The sequence below is a fragment of the Protobothrops mucrosquamatus genome, unplaced genomic scaffold (genome assembly GCF_001527695.2).
Source record: "Protobothrops mucrosquamatus isolate PMUCROS unplaced genomic scaffold, P.Mucros_1.0 scaffold19, whole genome shotgun sequence".
Classification (NCBI taxonomy): domain Eukaryota; kingdom Metazoa; phylum Chordata; class Lepidosauria; order Squamata; family Viperidae; genus Protobothrops; species Protobothrops mucrosquamatus.
In genome coordinates, this window is record NW_015386404.1 from 726,629 (window position 1) to 751,654 (window position 25,026).

A 25,026-nucleotide genomic window follows, 5' to 3' on the forward strand; every position below is an offset into this window, starting at 1 on the left:
GCAGGGAGATGCTGTGTTCACAGCCGCTCATTCGCCAGGGCATTTTGGATGACTGATTCCCAAGTATTTACATCATACATGGTGATGATGTTATCCATTCAGTTGTGTCCAACTCTTGGCGATTCTGTGGGCCAGGTCTCCCCATATCCTCCAGTCTTGCACTAGTTCTTTGAGTTTTTCTATGTTCTGGCTGGTATCAGCTTTGATGAAGTCCAGCCATCTTGTTCTTTGATGGCCTGGTTTCCCTTTAACACTAACACTAATTGCTTCCTCCAGGAATTCCCCTGCATGACATACCCAATTACGTGAGACGCAATTTCGTGATTTTGCCTTCTAGTGACATGTCTAGCATTATGTGCACATCATACATATCCTACTCCATCAGGGACTCCTGAGAAGCTTGTAGTAAACAAACTGGGTGGTTTATAATACCCAGATAAACAAAAGGGAATTTCTTTGATGAAGACATCCCTTGTACACTTACTTGGAAGTAGGTCTGATTGAACACAAGCATATGAAAACACATGATGGGCAACCTGCTGTTGTGGTTGTGAGCCAAGGAGCACAGTTGTAGGTGCCAGAACCCATGAGAAGATTGTGGACTACAAATCTCACTCTCATGCACCTTCTAGACCTCGTGACATCAACTGTAGCTCCTATGCTGAAAACACTTCCACAAATACTGGCCTTATGCAAGAATCAATCGTTACAGTGTGAATTCATCTTCATTTTGCATTTTTCATCAAAGAAAAAAGGAAGCTTTTTCTTCCTAATTAAAGTGTGATTGCTTTCATGTTTGGAGACAATAAGAGCCAGAAAAAGGCAGCTCTTCTCTTCCAGGAACTCCAGAAGTTGGAGCATAGGGAACAGAAAATTTCCCAAGGCAATCCCCATCAACTATTTCTGACTTTATTTTTTAAGGAAGAATGGTTGCCAGCTGCTCAAGGTAGAATGCTTTGATCTAGAAGTTAACCTCATTTGCCTTCAGTATTAACTTCACTCCGAAAATAACAGGAGAGTTGAAAATTAAAGGCCAAATGGAAGTTAAGACTAGTAGATGAGCATAGCAGATTGTATGATAAACATTTTAGAAGATCTAATATTACAGCCCATCGATATGGATCAGGTCAGTATTTTGCCTTGGGTTAATTCATTTTACAAGTTAAACCTAGCAGAAAAATACTGCCAGGGCTGCAGCTCAAAGCTCCTGAGAGACGTTTAGGAACCTAAAATAGAATCATTGCTAATACTCATTAATCCTCATACACACATGCAGTGGTGGGATTCAGTTGGCTCACACCAGTTCGGCAGAACCAATACCTAATTTTTTGTTGAGTTTGGCAAACCAGTTATGACAAATCTGCAAGGTGCATCATGCTGGGGCTGCTGCCGCCAGGTGTGTCGCACCGGTGATGCCACTGCCGCCATGAGGCGCGTCGCGCTGGTGATGATGACAATGCCAGGAGCGTCGCTCCAGTGATGACGACGAACAGATTTTACATTAGGGCAGAGAACCAGCTGTTAAATTATTTGAATCCCACCCTGCATACATATACTGTATACGCAAATCTGATTATATATGTCCGATCCTGACCTTGTCATTGTAATCAATAAGTAGGAAAGCTGAATTCATGAACAAAAATAATATTTCAGCATCTATATTTTCCATTAGTCAGCCACATCATTTTTTCACCCTATTTCAAAGTAAACGCAAGAACTCTGATCCAGTAGAATCAAGATCACGTGAAATATTAATACCACTTTACAATGCCTTGGTAAGGCCAACTTGGAATACTTCATCCAGTTTTGGTCACCACGATGTAAAAAAGATGTTGAGACTCTAGAAAGAGTACAGAGAAGAGCAACAAAGATAATCAGGGGACTGGAGGCTAAAGCATATGAGGAACGGTTTCTGGAATTGGGTATGTCTAGTTTAATGAAGAGAAGGACGAGGGGGGACATGATAGCAGTGTTCCAGTATCTCAGGGGCTGCCCCAAAGAAGAGGGAGTCAAGCTATTCTCCAAAGCACCTGAGGGCAGGACAAGAAGCAACGGATGGAAACTAATCAAGGAGAGAAGCAACCTAGAACTAAGGAGAAACTTCCTGACAGTTAGAACAATTAACCAATGGAACAACCTGCCTCCAGAAGCGGTGAATGCGCCAACACTGGAAGTTTTTAAGAAAAAACTGGACAGCCATTTGTCCGAAATGGTATAGGGTTTCCTGCCTGAGCAGGGGGTTGGACTAGATGACCTCCAAGGTCCCTTCCAACTTTATTATTATGATGATCAGGGAGCTTGTATTGCAGGAGTCTTCAAACTTGGCCCTTTATGACTTGTGGACTTCAACTCCCAGAATTCCTCAGCCAGGCACACGTGACCTCTGTTGTAGGGGATCCATGGCCCAGCTCTTTTGATAGGTAGAATTGGTTGGAAAAACTCCCCCTACCCTTATTGGAAGCTTTCCCCCTAAATTAAATGAAAGTGTAACTTGTTCACAAACTGGAATTACAACAGACAGGTACAGAGTAGCTTTATCAGTCCAGCGTAATCATGTCAAAAATCAGGTCACCTTGATTTCTGGGTAAGAAGATGCTGCATTGTACCGTCCTTTGCTACAAATTCGGCTTGTCGCTAATTAAGTTTCTCCATGCCTACGGCCCAATTATAGGTCTTTGAGTTGTGAAAATTCTTGCACATGTCCGACAAGGAAATCTACTTGTCTTACAAGGAAATCTACCCTTTTATTCTTCCAAGTTTTTCTTTTTGGTTTTTTTTAGCTCTCTAAGAGGTAATGCCTGAGCAGATCTCAGAACAGATCGAAAGATCTAAAAGCAACACTAGAGAATCCTTGACCAATGACAACTAGATCTTATACAGGAAGTCCTCAACTTACAACTAAAATCAAGCACAAAATTTATGTCGCTAAGTGAAACAGTTGTTAAGTGAGTTTTGCCCCATTTTACGACCTTTCTTGCCACGGTTGTTAAGTAAATCGCTGCAGTTGTTAAGTTAGTTACAAGGTTGTTAAGTGAATCTGGCTTCCCCCATTGATTTTGCTTGTCAGAAGGTCACAAAAGGGGATGACGTGACGGCTGCGACCATCATAAATATGAATCAGCTGCCAAGCGTCTGAATTTTGATCACAGGACCACGGGAATACTGCAACGGTCGTAAGGGTGAAAAACGGTCATAAGTCACATTTTCCAATGCCATTGTAACTTTGGACAGTCACTAAATGAATTGTTGTAAGTCGTGGACTACTTGTATTACCAGTTCTTAGAAAACTTAACCGCTTTTATGCTCACTGCTCTTCTTCTCTGAGACCCATTTCCGGACACCTCCAAGAAAGTTATAATTTTTTTTTAATCAAGCTCTAAGGTTTATACAAGCTGTTTGATGCCCTCTTTATACCATTCACTGTTTCAAATCCATCGTGTACTTTTCATTCATGAATGATCTGCAGTGCTTGAAATATTTTTTGTGATGGGTCTTGACTGCAAGGCAACTGAAGTGCCAACTCTGTTCTGTTCTACGTCACCAAGCAATTTCCCTGCAGCTTTTTGTGGCTAAAGAAACTAACCTATTTCTTTCTTTCTTTCTTTCTTTCCCTTTTTCCTTTGGAAGGTCTTGAGCACTCTGACCATGACAGCGAGCAACGTCTCAGGAATCTATCACTGTGTGGCTTCCAACAAGTTGGGCACTGAACAGAGGAACATCAGGTTTTATATCACAGGTAAAGAACGTGCATCACCCTCCCCCCAGAGGCCCAGAAACATCTGGTGGAAGGGCAGAAAATGCAACCTGCAATGATTCTTAGGGGAAGGAGGTCAAAAAAGGCAAGATGGTGGCTATAATCATGCAATCAAAGCCCCTTTTAACATAGACAAAGAGATAGATAAAAAGTTTCCTTTTAACGACCCTGTCATCCCTTGCATTGGGGTGGAGACTGAATGGAGCTCAGGTGTTTACTGGCTGGATGCCCTTCCTGATGCCTATTCGGAGTTCACAGCAGACAATTATCCATTGAGCCCAGAGAGAGATATACCTGCTGCTACCTAGGATTGAACTCACAGCCTCCAGATTAAGAGGGGAGAGCTCCACCTCTAGGATACTGTGCCGCTCAAGACAGAAAGACGGATGATAGACAGACAGACAGACAGATAAATAGATAGAAAGATAGCTAGATAATAAAAATAAAAAGGGAGGCTCTCCTCTCCTTTTCCTTTTCCTTCTCCTCTTCCTCCTTCGCTTCTCCTCCTCCTCTTCTTCTTCTCTTCCTCTCCTCTCCTTCTCCTTCTCCTTCTCCTTCTCCTTATTCTCCTCTCTTTTCCTCTTCCTCTTCTCCTTTTCCTCCTCCCCTCCTTCTCTTCTCCTCCTCTTCTTCTCTCCCTCTCCCCTCCTCTCCTCCTTCTCCTCCTTCTCCTTATTCTCCTCTCTTTTCCTCTCCTCTCCTCCTCCTCCCCTCCACTCCACATCCCAATTTGCACTCCATATTTTGCAACTGCTTCTGCATTTCTGCGGTGTAAGGGCCGAGGTGAGTTAACTATGTCTTTCCAATTGCCCTTGACGTCCCACTGGAGGTCACACAATATACTCAACTACACCTGGATCCAAATGAAGAATAGAATAGAATAGAATAGAATAGAATAGAATAGAATAGAATAGAATAGAATAGAATAGAATAGAATAGAATAGAATAAAGAATTGAATGCAGAATAGAATAGAATAGAATAGAATAGAATAGAATAGAATAGAATAGAATAGAATAGAATAGAATAGAATAGAATAGAATAGAATAGAATAGAATAGAAAATTGAATGCAGAATAGAATAGAAAATTGAATGCAGAATAGAATAGAATAGAATTGAATGCAGAATAGAATAGAATAGAATAGAATAGAATAGAATAGAATAGAATAGAATAGAATAGAATGGTTGGAAGGGACCTTGGAAGTCCAGTCTCTTCTTAAAAACTTCCAGTGTTGGAGCATTCACAGATTCTGGAGGCAAGTCGTTCCATTGATTAATTGTTCTAACTGTCTTTGCCTATTTCTTGCAGACATGCAGTCCAGCCTAGAGGCAGACTCCCAAATGACAGCTATTGTGACCAGCCACGTCCAGATGACCTGCAAGTGCTCCAAGTACCTTTACGATCATCTCACCTGGTACGACCCCACCTTGCAGGAAGTCCCCACAGCTCTCACCCAGAAGAAGGTGGACAACTATTCCATCTCCTTAGTGCTGGACATCCATAATGTTTCCCAGGCTCACGCCGGGCTTTACAAGTGCCGAGCATCAAGCTACGATAACCGCACCAAACAGCTGGAGAAAAGCACCATGCTCTGCATAAAATGTAAGAAGGCTGGCAACATCTGCCCCATCCTGCTCTTGGCCGGCATGTGGCCTATACATTTGTCTAATACAGTGTTACTCAACCTCGGCAACTTTAAGATGTATGGACTTCAACTCCCAGAATTCTGACTGGGGAATTCTGGAAGTTGAAGTCCACACATCTTAAAGTTGCCGAGGTTGTGAAGCTCTGCTCTAACACATGGGCCCCAAACATGGCAACTTTTAAGACTCGTGAACCTCCATTCCCAGAATTCCTTAGCCAGCCATGCTGGGTGAGGAATTCTGGAAGTCCACAGTCATAAAGTTGCCAAGTTTGGAGACCCCTGTTTTAAGAGAATGCTGGTTTTTTTTCTTACATTTCTCTAATACGGACTTATGTGCTGTTTTGAGTTACAGCATTGCAAAATTCCAAACAAGGCAATTCCGGCAATATTCCAACTTATACGCGGGTACAATTTTGGCAATATTCCTATTTACACACCGGGACAGCAAAATTGACCCTAAAATGCAATCTATCTCCAGCCTCTGTATTTGTTTGGATAATTAGACAGAAAGTTATGAAGGCAATTCGGAATTGAAACCTAGGGCTCTTTTTAACTGCATTTGGAGAGTTTCAGTTACAAGGCTTGGGTGCCATCTTGACTTGGTTCTACTCACACAGATGCTGGTAGGAAACTGAAACAGAATTGCACCCATTTATCATCTCTTCCCTAACTACCTAACCATGAGGGCAACTTGGAAATAAACCTCCATTTGAGCATGTGCGAGAAATAGGCCGGGATAGCGAGGCCCATCCTATGGCGCCATGCGTAGCAGTTCAGTAGGCAGTGAAGAGTGGAAGGAGAAGGCTGTGTTGCAGTTGACTCATCTGCTATATCGGGGTAGGCAACCTCCGCTCTTTTATGACTCATGGACTTCAACTCCCAGAATTAAAGTTGAAGTCCATGAGTCATAAAAGAGCCGAGGTTGCCTACCCTTGCGCTAGATCAATTGAAAATGAACCAGTTTTTTAAATGAAACAGCGGCTTGTGTTGAACCGCTTCAACAATGACAATGCGCTTCACAATGCTGTTACAGGATGGCTTCATTCCCAGGTGGGAGATTTTTTTTGCAGAAGGAATTTCAAACCTTGTAAGACGCTATGACAAGTGCCTCAATTTGAATGGCGATTATGTCGAAAAGTCATGTAATGTTGTAGTTTTCTAGTGTGTGTAATAAAAGTTCTCTATCAGCGAGTGTCTGTCATGGATAACCAAACAGAGATTTATTTCCAAATTGCCCTTGTACTAATCAACCAACATTTCCAAATTCAGCAATCATTAATTTCTGGGAGGAAGTCCAATGCCTTGTAAACTTACTTTCATTCTGAATGTGTCATAAATAAATTGAGATGAGTCATTATATTAAAAAACACAATTTTTACTTACCACACGTTCCTTGTCTTCTGAAAGATTATAGGGGAGTGAAGTCCCAGATTTCATTCCTTGATGGGAAGAAAAGGAAGAAGCATAACTGTAGAGTGGATATTACTACATTGAATTGGTACTTAGCTTTGGAATCATGAGGACTAGTAACTTACAGGACATTTTATGGTAGAGGAAGAGGAGGAACTTGTTTATCTTCATATTAACAGTTAAAATCTTTCTTCTACCCAACATTTGCTTTCAAATCTCTGTGGGGTCCAAGCTGTGTTGATTTGATCTTTATAATTTTCTCATTTTCTTTTGTTCAGGATGAAGGTTGCCTCTGTGACCACAGAAGCGCAAAGCTTTTGGTGTTAAAATACGTCATTTTCTCTTTGTTTGCAGTTAAGACGGTGCCTTACATTATGGAGAACTTTACCAACTTGGAGGTTAATGTGAGCGGGACCATCTTTCTGGAGTGCAAAGTCAACGGGATCCCCCATCCTACTATTGCTTGGCTGAAAAATGGCCACCGCATTGCCCCTGCTTCAGGTGAGCTTCCTAAGATGGACGGTGCTACTCTTGTGTCTTTCTCTCTTTTAAGAGCACAGGTGGCCCATTGGAACAGGGGGAATCCGCAGGAAAAATTTTCATCTTCAAGGTCCCAAGTTCAGTTCTTAACATAGCAGGTCCAGAACGAGCTATAGTGTCAGGGCCCCCCAAAAGCCAAGACAGATGAAGACTAGAAGAAGAATAGAATAGAGCTGGAAGGGACTTTGGAGGTCTTCTAGTCCAGCCCCCTGGTCAAGCAGGAGAACCTATACCAGTGTTTTCACCGTTTCTGAGCCGTTTCCTTTTTTGTTCCTCTGCTACAGACAGAATCTTGCCAAGCTAAAAAGCAAACTACTCGCGTCATTAAAGTTATATTCTGAAATCTTCTAGGGAGGAGCCATGTTGACTCTCTTCATCTCAACCAAACTATCTAAACTTTGCTATCTCTTGATCCTCTGGAATGCAGCCCCTCCCACCTGATTCTCCAGGCTACATTCCCCACATACATGTAGTCGTCGGATTATGATCTTCGTTCAGCAATTGTTCAAAGGTACAGTGGTGCTGAACAAATAGAGATTACAACTGGGCAGTGAAGTTCAGGCCATCCCAGCCACCCCCACAGTCATGTGATTGCAATCTGGGCACTTGGCAACTGAAGCAAATCCCACCCTCACTCACACTGATGATGTTACCTAGTTGGGTAATGAAACATCTGCCAGCAAACAACCAAGCTCAGAGAGCACCAAGGACCGCACAGTTCTCCTCCTCCTCCTCCTCCTCCTCCTCCTCCTCCTCCTCCTCCTCTCCACAAAGCCCACTCCCTTCTAGCACTGATTATGTTACCTAGTTGGGTAATGAAAACTATGCTAGCTTTCAGTTCTTCGAAAATCCACTTCCAAATATATCAAAATGCAAAAGAAGGTCTGTACCTGAAATCTTGGAGGGAACCTGCTTTCAGCATAAATAAAATTGGACCAGATGGGCTGTTGATTAGCTTCAAAGAAGGGACCCTCACCTCTCCTTTGATCTCTTTCTATCAGTGGCATCCACAAGGGGATTAAAAAAAGTCCAAAAGTCATGATTGTCGCCACCAAGCCAGTGGTTGTGACCACCATCTTGACTTTTTACACACACATGCACACACACACACACACACACACACACACACAAACAAACAAACAATTCTTTTTTCTAATGCTACCTAATGGGGCCATGTGATTCCATCACCAATTTCTCTGGGGGAAAAAAACTCTAGAGTCTAGAATGTGATGCATGGAAAATAATATTCCTTTTTTTCTTCTCTGTCTTCCTCCCCTTCCCTCTTCCAGGAATTTCCATGGAAAACAATACTTTGGTGATTGAACGAGTGAAAAAGGATGACGAGGGTCATTATGAATGCCAAGCGATCAACGAGATGGGTCAAGACAGCACCCGGGCGTTTATTAAAATAGAAGGTGAGAACAGCATTTATACTCCGACTACAAACCCCATCATTTTTAACTGTTGTTAAGCAACCAAAAGCTATCCAATGCATGCATGGTTTATTGCAAGTGAAGCTTGATGGAGTGGGTGGGTCAATGGATCGTGGGCTGAAACCTTCTCATGTGTGTCTTTTTCAGGCTCTGAAGAAAAGTCCAACATAGAAGTCATCATCCTGGTTTGCACTGGCCTAGCAGCCACTCTCTTTTGGCTCCTTCTGACCCTCTTCATACGGAAACTCAGAAAAGTAAGGTGATCCTCATGTCTGAGGCTTAGAAATGAATCACCCTAGATCAGGGGTAGGCAACCTTGGCTCTTTTATGACTCGTGGACTTCAACTCCCAGAATTCCTGAGCCAGCCATGCTGAGGGGAAAGGGAGAGGTTTCCAAGCTGAGCCATGTTGGCTCAGGAATTCTGGGAGTTGAAGTCCACCAGTCATAAAAGAGCCAAGGTTGCCTACCCCTGCCCTAAATGCTGAAAGAACTAAAGTGATTCAGTAGTCAATTTCTATAGTGCCACGAACGACAGAGAAAAATCTTCATTCACCTACAGCTGCTTAGTCCTGCCGAGTCAGCTGGAGGCAGTTTCTAAATCATGCGATTCCGGGGAAAAAAGACATGGCTACTTTGATGATTCAAACAGAGCTAATTTGTCCATCTCTCACATTTTTGAAAGTACAGGTAGTCCTGCAGACAGTTCATTTAGTGACCATCTGAAGTTACAACAGCACTGAAAAAAAGTGACTTATGATCCTTTTTCACGCTTACAACCATTACAGCATCCCCATGATCACAATATCAAAATTCAGACGCTTGGCAACTGACTCATGCTTATGACGGTCGCAGTGTCCCGGGATCGTGTGATTCCCTTTTGCGACCTTCTGACAAGCAAATTCAACATGGAAGCCAGATTCACTTAGCAACCGTGTTACTAGCTTCACAACTGCAGTGATTTACTTAATAGCTGTGGCATGAAAAGTCATAAAATGGGGCAAAATTCACTTAACAAATATCTCACGTAGCAACGGAAATTTTGGGCTCAGTTGCGGTCGTAAGTCGAGGACAATCTGTAACACTTCTGAAAGTTCTGCCCAACCATAAAAACCATGGGGGGTACAAGAGATTGGAAGAGACTGGAAGAGGGTCGTCTCCCAAGTGTGAATTCTACATCTCTGTCACTTCTGAGCACTGCTTGCTTAGTAGATTGGCAGGGACTCATTTCCCTAACTAACACATCATTTTCCTAATCCTCGTTCAATGGTACAATCAATTCCTGGCTATGTCACCAGCAGAGTGAAAGTGAAAGGGAAAGTGAATGTCCCTGGAAATCCATTTAACTTGCTACAGATGATTTGTTGTTGTTAGTTGCGAAGTCGTGTCCGACCCATCGCGACGCCATGGACAACGTTCCTCCAGGCCTTCCTGTCCTCCTACAGATGATTAGGCAAGCCCATACAGCAATGGTGGCGAACCTATGGCACGCGTGCCAGAGGCGGCACTCAAAGCCCTCTCTGTGGGCACGTGTGCCATGCCCCAGGGATGGCAACCGTCCCTCTTCAACCACCCACCTACTAACTTGCTGAGGTCCCATGTGGCCGGATGCATCCCAGCACAGCTGGTTTCCCTCCCTCCCTCTATCCCATCCCTCCTGGCCTCGCATGCTCTCCTTTTCCCGGGCACGACCCACTGCATTGCTTCTTCAGGTGTCAGTCGGCCGTCCAGCTCAGAGGCGGCTTCTCTGAACTGCTGGCGGGGGGGGCTGCGGAGCCCCAGAGTGTGCCAGCCAAGGGGCCGGCAGGCTGTGGCTGCTGATGGACACTGTCACCCCCCATGTGCTCGCTGGCCTCTGTGTGTGGGGGCCGATGGTGTCAGGCAGCAGCCGCCCCGGCCCCTGCCTTGCCTTGCCCTGCGACAATGGCACCCCCACCCTGCCTTGCCTTGCCTTGCCTCACCTCACCGTGCAGGACGAGCCTCCTGCCCACCACCCCACCTGCCAGAGACCCCCTGGATCTCCGCCAACCCTGCCCGGCCCTCACAGGTGTCCCTCCCCACGAGCAACATCAAGGTGACCATGCCCACTTTGGCCACCCCCACCCAGTCTGCCACGCCTACCTTGGCCACGCCCACCCAGTGAGTTACACCCACCTGGCACCCAGTGATAAATAAGTGGGTTTTGGGTTGCAGTCTAAAAGGTTCGCCATCACTGCCATACAGTATCTATGCATCCATGCAAGTGTAAAAAGAATACAGGCTGGTGAATGAAAAGGAGCAGAAATGGTTTTCATGCCCCTAAGGAGGAAGAAGGGGCACCTTGGTTCAAACCTTTGTGGGGGCGAAGCTTCTGCCTTCTCGCCTCATCCATCTTCTTCTTCTTCTTCCAATTTTGATCTTAGGGAGTTTCTTTTTTTTCTCTTTCAGCCAGATGCCACCGATATTAAAACTGGATATCTGTCCATCATAATGGATCCAGAGGAGATGCCCCTGGATGAGCAGTGCGAGCGTCTTCCTTACGACAGCAACAAATGGGAGTTCCCAAGGGATCGGCTGCGGCTGGGTAGGTGGGGGGGGCAAGCTTCTGTGTTGGTGGGTGACCTTGAATGGAATGGAATGGGACAACTTGGCAGGGCCAACTCACTGCAGCCAACTGGACAATTCACTGCAGGACAATTCAACAATTCAGCAATTCAATTTAAGTAGTTAAAATAATTAAAACATTGTTTTAGTTTTGGTCGTTCACATTTCGTTTTGTCCCTTCTTTTCCATCCTTTCTTTTAATGATACTATTCCATTTCTTTGATATTAATATAACTCTTGTCCTGTGGCAAATCGTCCCACAGTGAGTTGGCCTCAGCAAGTTGGCTGCAGTGAGTTGGCCGTGCCCAGTTGTCCTAGACCCGACCTTGAATAGTGCTGGATTACCTTTCCAAGAATTCTTAATGACTCTGATGACTGGCAATTTGCAGTTGTACTGAACACATCTGGGATGGATTTGACAGCTAATAGTCCATTTGTACGTCATCGGATTCGGCTTGATGATAAAGATCCGGATCCATTGTTTACGGGAGGGATGGTCAGCTAGATGACTTCCAGATGTTTTGCATGAGTGATGATGGGAATTGTCATCCCAAATCATCTGAAAGAGACGGCGTCATCTGTCTCTGTCTAATGGATGTCTTCAGCTTCATGCAGAACATTCACTAGATTTGTTAGACCTCATCACTGCCTTGAAGGAAACAGAATAAAATTGCTTTCCATGCTCCCTGCTAGAGCTACACATTGCCAGGGATAATAAGATAGAGATGACAAAGTACAGGTAGTCCTTGACTTATGACCACAATTGAGCCCAAAATTTCTGTTGCTAAGTGAGACATTTGTAAAGTAAATTTTGCCCCATTTTATGATTTCTCTTGCCACATTTGTTAAATGAATCACTGCAGCTGTTAAGTTAGTAACTGGGTTGTTAAGTGAATCAGGCTCCCCCATTGGCTTTGCTTGTCCAAAGGTCGCAAAAGGGAATCACGTGACCCTGGGACACCGCAACTGTCATAAATATGAACCAGTTGCCAAGCAGCCGAATTTTGATCACTTGACCATGGGGATTTTGCAATGGTCTTAAGTGTGAAAAACGGTCATAAATCCGTTTTCTTCAGTGCCGTTGGAGCTTTGAACAATCACTAAAAAATTGTTGTAAGTCAAGGATTACCTGTCTCTATTTCAGTGGTGGCGAACCTATGGCACATGTGCCAGAGGTGGCATGCAGAGCCCTCTCTGTGGGCACATGCGCCATCGCCCTAGCCCCACCTCCCCCCATGGCCCCCTCCACACCAGCAGCCCCGCTAGAGGAGAGTCTCCCCCGGGCGCAGCCTGCGCAGAGCAGCGCAGCCAAGGACATGGCAGCCGGGCAGCGGGGACAAGACTCTGCCCTCATGCCCTGTCGCACACAGATGATGCTGCATGGCGTGGGCAGAGGGCGTGGCCACCATGGCGGTGCAGGGCCGCCTGGGCAATCTGCTGTGGCGGGCCATGGAGGTGGTAGATGGCCCTGTGGGCAAGCGGGGGGCGGGGCAGGGTGGGGTGGGCGGAACAGGGCAGGGGCAGGGGGGTGGGGCAGTTTTTGGGCACTCGGTGTCTAAAAGGTTTGCCATCACTGCTCTATTTCATATAGGTAGTCCTCATTTAACAACCATTTGTGTGGCAGTCGTTCAAAGTTATGACAAATCTTCCCAGAACTACTTATAACTCAGTTTTAAAATTCTGGTGCCACACCCCCCCCCCCCCACACACACACTACAGTCACATGATTGCATTTTGGGTGCTTGGAAACCCTCATTTATGGTGGTTTGCAGCATCCCATGGTCACATGACCACAATTTCTTTTTTTTCTTTTTTTGCCAGTTTTGAGCATTTACTTTCTGTTTCGGGGGGGGGGGGGGACATCCATTGAGGAAAACAGGTCTGCTTAATAATATCTCTGGCATTTGCTTAATGGCTTCTGCAAAAATAGTCATATGGTAACCTGCTTAACGACCGCCATGATTTATGACCATAATCTTGGGCTCAACTATGGTCATAAGTCAAGGACTTCCTGCCTCACCTGGCTTCGTTGCCCACTTCTCTTTTTTTTATGAAATTTTTGTGGGTCCAATTGGTTTTTTTGTTTCAAGCACAGCTTCAGTCTGTTACCTTGGTGAACAATTCATGTATTCATAAATCAAAAGTCAAACTTGCCAGCCTGAGTGAACCTTACATAGGCCGTGAAGTTTTTATGAAGTATCTCCAAATCCCATAATATTCTGCAGAGTGCAAAAGGCTGGAAATCACTTCGCAGTCATTTGTAGTTCACTAAGTGAGACACAAAAATTAATCCTGGGATTTTATCCAACCCAACAGTCTCTGTTGTTAGAAGATCCAAACTATTTCTCAATGAAATGTCCGTTTGCTTTAATACTTTCCCATTGTTAAGCTTTCTTAATATTTTTAGATTTGACCCACAAATTTACCTCTTCCCAATCTATGTGAAAACAATCTAGATCTACCTAATGACCAATCTTTGATAGGAGGAAGAAGAGGAGGACTAAAAACAAATTATTTAACTAAATAATAAAGGTTGAGGGGTGCATGCAAAACTTTTTAGCAATGCGCAATTTTGCAAGCTTTTCTGAATTCTGGAAATGATTCTGTTTTGTATGTTTCCTGCAATGTTTGAAACCTTTGATTTTGTGTATTTTTCCGCTCTTGTGTTTTAATCTTGTATTATTTCATATGTTTATAAACTCGGTTCAGTTTATACATATGTTCTAGCAAGCAATGCAGAGTTTCTGCTGCATGTTACTGGAACTCTGACATTCTGCAAAAAAAAGAAATGGATGATTCTCTTGCATGCACTTTTAATGTCAATATGGCAATTCTTTGCAAATTCAAGGAAAGTACAAGCTGGGCTCTTGGGAGCAGAATTCATCTTTCTGAGCGTCCTTCCTCCCTTCCTTTTCTGGAAAAAAAATCACTGTTTGGTTACAAAATTATACTGATGAACCTTCAAAAAGAAATATTGAAAGGATTTTTTGACTAAGAAATTTGGGGGAAAGCATCCTGCCGTGTCGTTGGCTTCCATGATCTAGTAATCATCTCCATTTTTTTAAAAAAAAAATACATTTTATTATGCAACCTATTAAAAATGCATACAACAGCAGGGAACGATCAACCCAATCTCAGAATTAAAATATAGGGTAATGAAAAATAAGAAAAAAGGAACAAAAGGCAAGTAACGCCTGGATATTATGATGTTTACATCCTAACGATGTTTATATCACAATGTTTCCTTCCTTCCGTCTTTAGATAAACAAGGATGATTTTCATTTCCCCAGCATGATTAGAGTTTTATATTTGAAAGTGAGATGTCCTCAGAAAAAAAAAATGTCAGGGGTTATTTCTGCAAAAAGCGAGAATCAATGCTGCAAAACAGAGAGGGGGGGGGGAAGAAGCAATAAATTGTGCAAAACAAGCGGAATTAGAGAAAACTTTTTCCTTTTGCAAAATCCGTTTTTGCAGAACAAGCTTCTCTTATGCTAGAACTGGAGTGTTGCAAAGCAGGTCTCTCTATACCAGTGGTGGCAAACCTATGGCACGCGTGCCAGAGGCAGCACGCAGATCCCTCTCTGTGGGCACTTCTCTGAACTGCTGGTGGCGGGCTGCGGAGCCCCAGAATATGCCAGTCGAGGGGCCGGCAGGCTGTGGCTGTTGACAGACACTGTCGGCCCCCATGCGCTTGCTGACATCTGTGTGCGGGGGACAATGGTGTCAGGCAGCTGCCGCCCCGGCCCCTGCCTCACCTTGCCCTGCAACAATGGCACCCCCACCCTGCCTCGCCTCGCCCCACAGGATGAGCCTCCTACCCACCACCCCACCTGCCAGAGACTCCCTGGATCTCCCCCAACCCTGCCCGGCCCCCACAGGCATCCTTCCCCACGAGCAACATTGAGGTGACCACGCCCACCATGGCCATACCCACCCAGTGGGCCACGCCTACCTGGCACCCGGCAATAAATAAGTGGGTTTTGGGTTGCAGTTTGGGCACTCGGTCTCTAAAAGGTTTGCCATCACTGCTCTATACTGAACGTTGCTTCAGAATGGGACACCTCGCCGCGGCAAACTCCCTACGGGATAACGTGCCCAGGACAATTCAATAATTCAGTTTAATGATATAAAATAAGTTTTAAAAGTAGTTTAATTTTTAGAATGTCATTCACATTTCATTTCGTCCCTCCTTTGGCATCCCGTCTTTAAGGAGCCTATTCCACCATTTCTTCAATTTTAGTGTACCTCTTGTCCCGTGGCCAGTTGGCCACGGCGAGTTGTCTAGCTAGACCCTTTTGCTTCTCTTCAGTGCTTGGTGTTGTGGGTGCTGCCTGGCTCACTCTTTCCTCTTGCTTCTCTAGGTAAAACTCTGGGTCATGGTGCTTTTGGCAAAGTGGTGGAAGCGTCTGCTTTTGGCATAGATAAGTCTTCAACCTGCAAAACAGTGGCTGTTAAAATGCTTAAAGGTACACTTCTCTCAGACTCCTTAACGGTTCCTTCTAAAACCCAAAGCTGGTTGTGTCCCTAGAGAAGGTTTCAGAAACATCACAGTTGAAAACGGAACAAGGAAGGATGGTGTTTCATTTATTACTCTTCCCTCTCTCCTCCCTACGGTGATTCTGGAATGGGGTGGGCCACCTGGTCCCTATCGTTGCATCCTTGAGCATCCTGCCTGGTTTGGCTGCATTGTTTTTCAGTTGCTTTCAGTTTTTAATAATAACTTTTATTGCATTCTGAGCTTGGTTGTTTTCTTGCAGACGTTTCATTATCCAAACTAGTTGACATCATCAGTGCTGGTCAGCTAGTCAACCCTAGAACTGATGATCTTACCTAATTGGATCATGAAATGTCTGCAGGAAAACAGCCAAGCACAGAGACCACCAAGGATCCCTCACTTCAACCCTGAGCTACACATGTTCTCCTTTATTGGAGTTTTTATTGCAGTATCAAAATACAAAGATAAAAACCTAACCCAAACTAAGAAAAAAAATAGAAAGCACAGAGAGAAAAAAGGGGGGAAGGAAAAGACATAAAGAAGAAAAGATAGATGAAAAAACGACTTCCTCCTTCATCGAGACAAATACAAAGCAATTTCAGTCGCTTATTACTGAAATCTCATATTTCAGCCAAAAATCTTTTCATCCCAGGTTTTCAGTTTCTTTCAGTGGGGGAGCTAACATCAGCCTCACCACATTTTAAAAAGAATATAGAGCTGTGTTTTTTTAGGAACCTACGCAAGAGTTTTTCATAATTAAAAATATTGGGGGGATGACACGAAAGCAGGGTTCCAATATTTAAGAGGCTTCCACAAAGAGGAGGGGGGGTCAGCCTATTCTCTAAAGCACCTGAAGGCAGGACAAGAAACAATGAACGGAAAGGAGAGAAGCAACCTAGAATTAAGAAGATATTTCCTAACAGTGAGAACAATTAACTAGTGGAATGATTGGCCTTCAGAAGCTGTGGGGGTTCCATTTTAAGAAGAGACTGGACAGCCATTTGTCTGGAATGGTGTAGTGTCTCCTGCTTGAGTTGGACTAGAGGACCTCTAAGGTCCCTTCCAAGTCTGTTATTCTATTAAGTTCAATGCTTCAACTGAAGCCATGCATACAGAAAGGAGGTAGGGACATCATCCCAGGGAGATAGAAGAGGTAGTTTGCTCTCACATGTTTTGAGACTGGACACATCCACCCTCTGACCTTCCTAGGCTCCTCATCGTGGTAACCAGGCCAAGAAGGCATCTTAAACATGGTCTCCATTTAAGAGCACCCACTGGTACAGTTTTCCCCTTCTATTGCCCCAACTCGCTGCTTTTCGCTTCTTCCCAACCCAACATGTAAATAATATCGGATGGCAGGTGATATGATGCCAGGTACCATAATGGCATCTAGGCAGACTTCAATTCAGAATTGGTTTTAGGGTTCTCAGGCAGGTGCTGGAACTTCCAGACCATCTTCATTGAAACTGATCCCGAGTCCAATTATGACTCTCAAATCTCTAGCTTTGAATTTCTGACATGATGAAACGGCATTGCCTGGGCCCTTGTCAGAGATGTATTGTACAGGTCAATGTCCAGAAGGCCAATGTGGAGGATCTTGCTGAGTTAGCCAGCAAGGATGCCTATGCGTAAAGCTTCTCCAGAAGCACACAAGTGTGGGCCTGGCTCAATGGAAATGAGCAGGGTCTGCATTCACAAGGTCCAGGTTTAGTTTCTGGCATGTCAGAGATTAGATCTGTGTTTCTCAACTTTGGCAACTTGAAGATAGGTGGACTTCAACTCCCAGAATTCCCGAGCCAGCAACACTAAGTTAGATGCTATCAATACATTCAGCCAACCAGAGTTATGTTCTCATGTGCAACCTGCTCCATCAACATACAGAGAGATTGGGCAAAGCGAGTGCAGCTGGAATATGTATCCTTTTGTTTATTAATCACAGAGCTGGAAGGGACCTTGGAGATCTTCTAGCCCAACCCCCTGCCCAAGGCAGGAGACCTTGTAAAAAAAAATCTAGCTTAGCATGGAAGCTTAGCATACAATGAGTGAGAGTTGATCAGCTCTCGTATGGATGAATTTCTAGTTGTCTAAATGCCTTGACATTTAAGTATTTTTTAAAAATTAGAAAGAAATTGTGCTAAGGAAGCAGATGACGAATACAAACCTTCCCAACATAAAAGAATTTATTTTCTTTCCAGTGACAAGGTTTGAGCCATCTGGCATCAACTAATGACATTTGCATACCAGTTCTCTCTACAGCAGACATGTCAAACTCGCGACGTCACATGGCGTTGCGCAACGTATCGGAGCTTTTTTGCCATTGCTGGCAATGGGGTGAGTGCGGCTCCGGTATGATGAAACTGGCCCGCAGGCCGGCAGTTTGACACCCCTGCTCTACAGATACTTGATGAATAAGTACAACATTTAGCATAGTAATTGCTTGCAATAGTAGGTTTTAAAATATATTGTGGACTTTTGTCTAACTAAGTGAGGGATGGGCTGATTTCTTTCTTCACTGCCAAACCTTATTGTTGGTTATGTTTAGTGCCTCTTTTGCTTCATGTATTTCTAGATATTAGCACAACTGAAATGGTATAGGGTCTCCTGCTTGAGCAGGGGATGGACTAGAAGACCTCCAAGGTCCCTTCCAGCTCTATTCTGATTCCCCAACTTTTGGTCAGTTATCTCCTCATCCTTATCTAATATCCAATATCTCAGAGGTTGTCACAGAGAAGAGGGGGGGTCAACCTATTCCCCAAAGCACCTGAAGGCAGGACAAGAAGCAACGGATGGAAACTAACCAAGGAGAGAAGCAACCTGGAACAAAGGAGAAATTTCCTAACAATGAGAACAATTAATCAGTGGAACAACCTGCCTCCAGAAGTTGTGGAGGCTTTTAAGATGAGACTGGACAGTCATTTGTTTGGAATGGCATAGGATTTCTTGCCTGAGCAGGGGGTTGGACTCAATGACCTCCAAAGTCCCTTCCAACTCTGTTACTCTGTTATCCTTTTATGTATGATCCAAATTTCTTCGAACACTCAATTGTTCTTCCAAGACCATCAGGAATATCCACTATTCTCTATTTAGTACTATTTTCAAGGGTGCTTCCCACATATTTCTCCATGCTTTGGAACCATCCCACATGGAAGAACCTTGGAAAAAGTCATCCTACAACCTGCCAAATATATGAATTGTTTGAGAAATGTTTCCAAGGAAAATAGTAGTTCTCAGCAGCTGTTGTTCCCGGCTCTTTCCTGGAAGCCCTTAGTCTGAACAATCCTTATTGTGGGAAACAGAGCTATTGTGGGATTATGTTGCCAGAATTATTAAGTGCTAATATTTTAAATCCAAGAACAGGTGTATAATTGGTGCACTCCTCAGCCTGAGTTCAGCCTGCTTTTGATCTAATTTCAAAGGACATTTTCAAGTAAGCAATTTTCTCTACAAGTGAAAAAAGGAACAATTTGTTCAAGTTTCCTGCATGGAGAGAAGCAGACAGACAAGGAGAAACCTCTAAAGAGAGAAAGAGAGAAAGAGGATGAGAGACAGAGTGAAAGAAACATGCCAGGAACCAAAAGAGTAAAACAGAATAACAGAATTGGAAAGGACTTTGGAGGTCTTCTAGTCTAACCCCCTGCTCAAGGAGGAGACCCTGTACCATTCCAGATAAATGGCTGTCCAGTTTCTTCCAGTGATGGAACATCCACAACTTCTGAAGGCAAGCTGTTCCACTGGTTAATTGTTCTCACTGTTAGGAAGTTTCTCTTAATTTTAAGTTGCTTCCCTCCTTGGTTAGTCTCCATCCACTGTCTGTTGTCTTGCCTTCTGGGGCTTTGGAGAATGGGTTGACCCCCTCATCTTTCTGGCAGCCCCTCAGATATTGGAAGACTGCTATCATGTCACCCCTAGTCCTTCTTTTCACTAGACTAGACATACCCAATTCCTGCAACTGTTCTTCTTATCCTTCCATTTTGAAATGGCCTCCTCCCTTTGCTTAATTAAGTTGCACTATTATGGCCATCTCTTGCTAGTAGACATACCCAACTTCAGTTCTTGAGCCTGCATTTAGTCTTTCAAAGCCTTGGATGGAATCCCAAAGTTCTTCTGGATGGTAGTACTGAACTGTAAACTTGAATGGAGAAGAAAAAAAATTAATCATGTCAATGGAATGCAATGAAGGAGATTTAATTCAAGAGTAAATGAAGAGAAGCCAAATTGTAGTGTAAACCACTATGGGACTGTATTAGCAATAATTAATAAAATTCAAGCAATGAATGAAATTGGTGCCCCTTTCCACCAAGATTGAGTCTTAATCCACCTTATGAATGATTCATCATCCTGATCTTCAAGACAACCTTTAAAACCAAGTCTCTCCTTTGATCTAAATGCTTTGGGTATCTCCATCCATCCAGATTATATAGACCTCTAGGGGACAAAAAGTGGCAGCAACTTTTAGAACTTTGATTGTTGACATGGTCAACATTCTACTGTGCTATCCTAGCAGGAAATTGGGAGCAGAGAAGGTTTTCCAAAACAGCTCAACTTCTCCTTGCAGATAAGAACCTTTGAGAAGATCAAGGCAGGAAATTGTGCCTTAATCTGATGAGAAATAATACACAGAGACCCTAAAAGAGATCAGGGCATCCTTTGTTTTTTCCCATGGCGGTGTTTGCTTCCCTTTCAAACGTAAACAGGATTCGACTCTTCCTGTTGCTGATATCCTGTTGTGTAAAGATGCTTGTGTCCTCTTTCTCAAGCAGAGTGTGCAACGACCAACGAGTGCAAGGCCCTGATGTCGGAATTGAAGATCCTGATCCATATTGGACATCATCTAAATGTGGTCAACCTACTGGGGGCCTGTACCAAGCCTGGAGGTGAGTGTTAGCTGATTCCTTGGTTCTGTAACCTGAGATAAAACCCCAAACTTTCATATTAATTTTTGTTTACTTTTATTTGTATTCCGCCTTTATTATTTTTACAAATAACTCAAGGCAACGAACATATCCAAAGCACCTTCCTCCTTCAATTTTCCCGACAATTGTGAGGTGGGTTTGGGCTGAGAAAGAGTGATTAGCCCAAAATCACCCAGGTAGCTTCAATGACTAAGGTAGAACTTAGACATTAGTCCTCAAATCTGTACTGAAAGGAGGATTCTCCCTATAGGTGATGAATTAAACTATATTCAGGTGATGTGTGACCACCTCAACTGCACCAGAAAGATTTCTTGCATGTAATACAGGGCAGGGAAGCAATTGGCTGCCATCCAGTTGTCCTGGACTACACCTCCCACAGCAAATTAAAACTCCCTTGGATATAGAAAGCACAAGATGGCCTATCTCTACAAAAGTCAGAAGCCTGTACTATTTTTTTTTTCTGATAGACCTTCCTTATTGCAATAGCACTTAGATTTATATACCATTTCACAGGGCTTTACAGCCCTCCCTAAGCAGTTTACAGAGTCAGCCTATAGGCCCCAACAATCTGGGTCCTAATTTTACCAACCTTGGAAGGATGGAAGGCTGAGTCAACTTTGAGCCCATCAGGATCGAACTCCTGGCAGTGGGCAGAGTTAGCCTGCAATACTGCATTCTGACCACTGCATCACCACAGCAAAAGTAGGAAGAAAAAGGAGGGAGGGAGGGAGGGAGGGAGGGAGGAAGGGAGGAAGGGAGGGAGGGAGGGAGGAAGGAAGGAAGGAAGGAAGGAAGGAAGGAAGGAAGGAAGGAAGGAAATGGGAAAGGCAGGGAAGCTAGCAATAGCACTAGACTTTTTTTAATTTAAGTTTTTATTGATTTTTTAATACAATTCAACAGTGCTTATTCAACTGTTGTCTGAGTTCATCATTCACTAATACAAATTAAATTCCTAATCCCTAGTTCATTTCTCCAACCATTGGTAAAATAAGTCCCAAATCTGGAAAAAAAAATTCTTTTTCTTTCAATCTCAAAATAAGTCTGTCCATTTCTGCACAGTCTAGTATTTTTTTATTATTTCTTCCTCCGCACTAGACTTCTATACCGCTTTGCAGTGCTTTACAGCCCTCTCTAAGCAGTTTACTGAGCCAGCATTTTGCCCCCAACAATCTGGGTCCTCACTTTACCAACCTCAGAAAGATGGAAGGCTGAGTCAACCTTGAATGGGTCAGGATCAAACTCCTGGCAGTGGGCAGAGATAGTCTTCAATACTGCATTCTGACCACTGTGCCACCACGGCTCATATATATATCACAAATTCACAAAATCCTGTCTGAATCAAGATATATATCAGTGGTGGCGAACCTATGGCACAGGTGCCAGAGGCGGCACTCAGATCCCTCTCTGTGGGCACGTGCACCATGCCCTGGAGATGGCAACTGTCCCTCTTCAACCAGCCGCCTGCTAACTTGACGAGGTCCCACATGGCCGGATACATCCCGGCACGGCTGGTTTCCCTCCCCCCCGTCCCATCCCTCCTGGCCTCGCATGCTCTCCTTTTCCTGGGCACGACCCATTGCATCGCCTCCTTAGCTGTCGGCCGGCCATCCAGCTCAGAGGCGGCTTCTTTGAACTGCTGGCGGTGGGCTGCGGAGCCCCAGAGTGCACCAGTTGAGCGGCCGGCAGACTGTGGCCGCTGACGGACACCGTCGGCCCCAAGGCGCTCACTGGCCTCTCTGTGCGGGGGCCGATGGTGTCAGGCAGCAGCCACCCCAGCCCTTGCCTTGCCCCATGGCAATGGCACCCCCACCCTGCCTCACCTCACCCTGCAGGACAAGCCTCCTGCCTCCTGCCCCACCTGCCAGAAACCCCCTGGATCTCCCCCAACCCTGCCCACCCCCCACAGACATCCCTCCCCACGAGCAACATTGAGGTGACCATGCCCACCTTCGCCACACCCACCCAATCTACCATGACCACCACAGCCATGCCCACCCAATGGGCCACGCCCACCTGGCACCCGGTGATAAATAAGTGGGCTTTCGGTTGCAGTTTGGGCAGTCGGTCTCTAAAAGGTTCGCCATCACTGATATATATCAAGATATAATATGTACAGTGGTGGGATTCAGCCGGTTCGCTCCACTTCGGCAGAACCGGTAGCTAATTTTTTGTTGCCCAGGCCCAGAACGGACTTCTGGAAGTGGCATCCACGCAGGGAACCGGTTGTTCACCTATTTGAATCCCATCACTGAATATATAACTTAATTCACACAGGATTTTACCCAGTTTGACAGATTGGCTTCTGCATTTTCTGTACTGGAAAGCAAAACTGTATCTAGGATTAAAATAATTCGTTCAGGATACCCTCAAAGAAGCTGAAGTTGGAAGATTTAGTAGAACTAAGCGACCGCACGTATTTGGAGGCAAGCATATTTTCCCCTGTTGCACACACATAAACACACACGTGCCAATTTTTCTATCCAAGAAGCACAGGCAGAACACAGCACCATAAAAATGCAGCCCCCGTTGTTTATAAAGCATTCATGAAGCATTTATGAGGCTGGCTGTACCTGAACGAACATCTCACGATTGCAGTCAAGATCCAGCTGGGTAAATAGTGCTGCAGAGAAAGTGGCCGTAGGACAATTGCATTCTGTGCCGCAGATTCTTTTAATCTCAGTTCCTTTAAATACATAGAAACTTTCACAGATAGACTGAACTGGGATTCCCCACTGTTAGGCTAGAATGGAGGTGTGTAATAATAATTTTTCATTTTCTCCCCGACATGATTTTCCTTTTGAAAATGATAGATTTAGACAACTATGGCAGGCAATGGCATTGTAAGGGTGGAAGGAAGCAGGAGAAATGGGCCAAGCTAGAGGGCTGACTTGCTATTCCAACTGTGGTTTTTTTTTCTTGGGGGGGGCGGGGAGTTCCTCTAATTACTTTCTATCAAGAAATGAGTCATGGAATACAAGTATATTGCATGCCTAGCTATAATTGACTCCTTTGTCCAGCACAAAGCTGGTAACTCTAGAAGAGAAGAAAGGTAGGACGTAGAGCATAGAATCACAGGGCTGAAAGGGACTTTGGAGGTCTTCTAGTCCAGCCCCCTGCTCAAGCAGGAGACCCTATACCATTCCACACAAACAGCTGCCCAGTCTCTTCTTAAAGACTTCCAGTGATGGAGCACCCACAACTTCTGAAGGCAAGCCATTCCACTGATTGGAATTAATAAATTAAATTAATTAGTTAATTGTACTTCTTGTACTTCTTGTACTACTAATCAAGCAGGAGACCCTATACCAGTGATGGCGAACCTTTTAGAGACCGAGTGCCCAAAAACTGGCCCCACCCCTGCTCCACCCCGTCCTGCCTCTGCCCTGCCTCTGTTCCACCCCTACCCCACCCCCATTCCGCCCCACCCTGCCTGACCACAGGGCCCCTCACCTCCTCCAGGGCCCAGCAGCACCATGGCGGCCACGCCCTCTGCCCACGCACTGCAGCATCAACTGTGCACGTTGGGGCATGAGGGCAGAGTTTTGTCTAAGCTGCCTGGCTGCCATGTCCTTGGCTGCGCTGCTTCGCATGGGCCACACTTGGGGGCGACTCTCCTCCAGGGAGGCTGCTGGTGAGGAGGGGGTCGTGGGCAGAGGCAAGGCTGGGGCAATGGCAGGTGTTGTGTCCTGAGCCTGCAGAAGCAGGCTCGGGACGATGCAAGAGTCCCAGGCATTTGCAGAAGCTGCCCGGGACCAGACTGAGCGGCGCCGGCCTTGCGCACATGCGCAAGGCGGGAATAGACTGCCTGCTATTGGTTGGAATTGTCCAGGGATCCGGGGGTATAAATAGAGGTCTGCGTGCCTCTGCTCTTGTTGGTTGTTAGCTGTAAGAGAGTGAGAATAAAGGTCTGTTAGCAACATGCATTGCCTCCTTCGCCATTATTTTCCGGACTTAACAGCATGTGTGCCCACAGAGAGGGCTCTAAGTGCCGCTTCTGGCACCCGTGCCATAGGTTCACCACCACTGCCCTATACCATTTCAGACAAATGGTTGTCCAATCTCTTCTTAAAAATCTCCAGTGATGAAGCACCGACAACTTCCAGAGGCAAGCCGTTCCACTGATTAATTGTTCTCAGTGTCAGGACATTTCTCCTTAGTTCTAGGTTGCTTCTCTCTTTAATGATCTTTTAGCCATTGCTTCTTGTCCTGACCTCAGGTACTTTGGAGAACAGGTCAATCCCCTCTTCTCTGTGACT

The 25,026-nt window shown here is 44.8% G+C and overlaps 1 protein-coding gene across 1 annotated transcript in view; it reads left to right on the forward strand.

Annotated features, from left to right (window-relative positions):
* LOC107282917 (vascular endothelial growth factor receptor kdr-like) overlaps positions 1-25,026 on the forward strand; it is a 184,503-nt gene that overhangs the window by 127,562 nt on the left and 31,915 nt on the right. The window contains exons 12-19 of the mRNA XM_029283103.1: positions 3,628-3,736; positions 5,062-5,355; positions 7,163-7,309; positions 8,638-8,763; positions 8,929-9,035; positions 11,207-11,342; positions 15,724-15,828; positions 20,615-20,731. Of these exons, the coding sequence (XP_029138936.1) occupies positions 3,628-3,736; positions 5,062-5,355; positions 7,163-7,309; positions 8,638-8,763; positions 8,929-9,035; positions 11,207-11,342; positions 15,724-15,828; positions 20,615-20,731 (1,141 nt within the window). The remainder of the gene's footprint in view (positions 1-3,627; positions 3,737-5,061; positions 5,356-7,162; positions 7,310-8,637; positions 8,764-8,928; positions 9,036-11,206; positions 11,343-15,723; positions 15,829-20,614; positions 20,732-25,026) is intronic.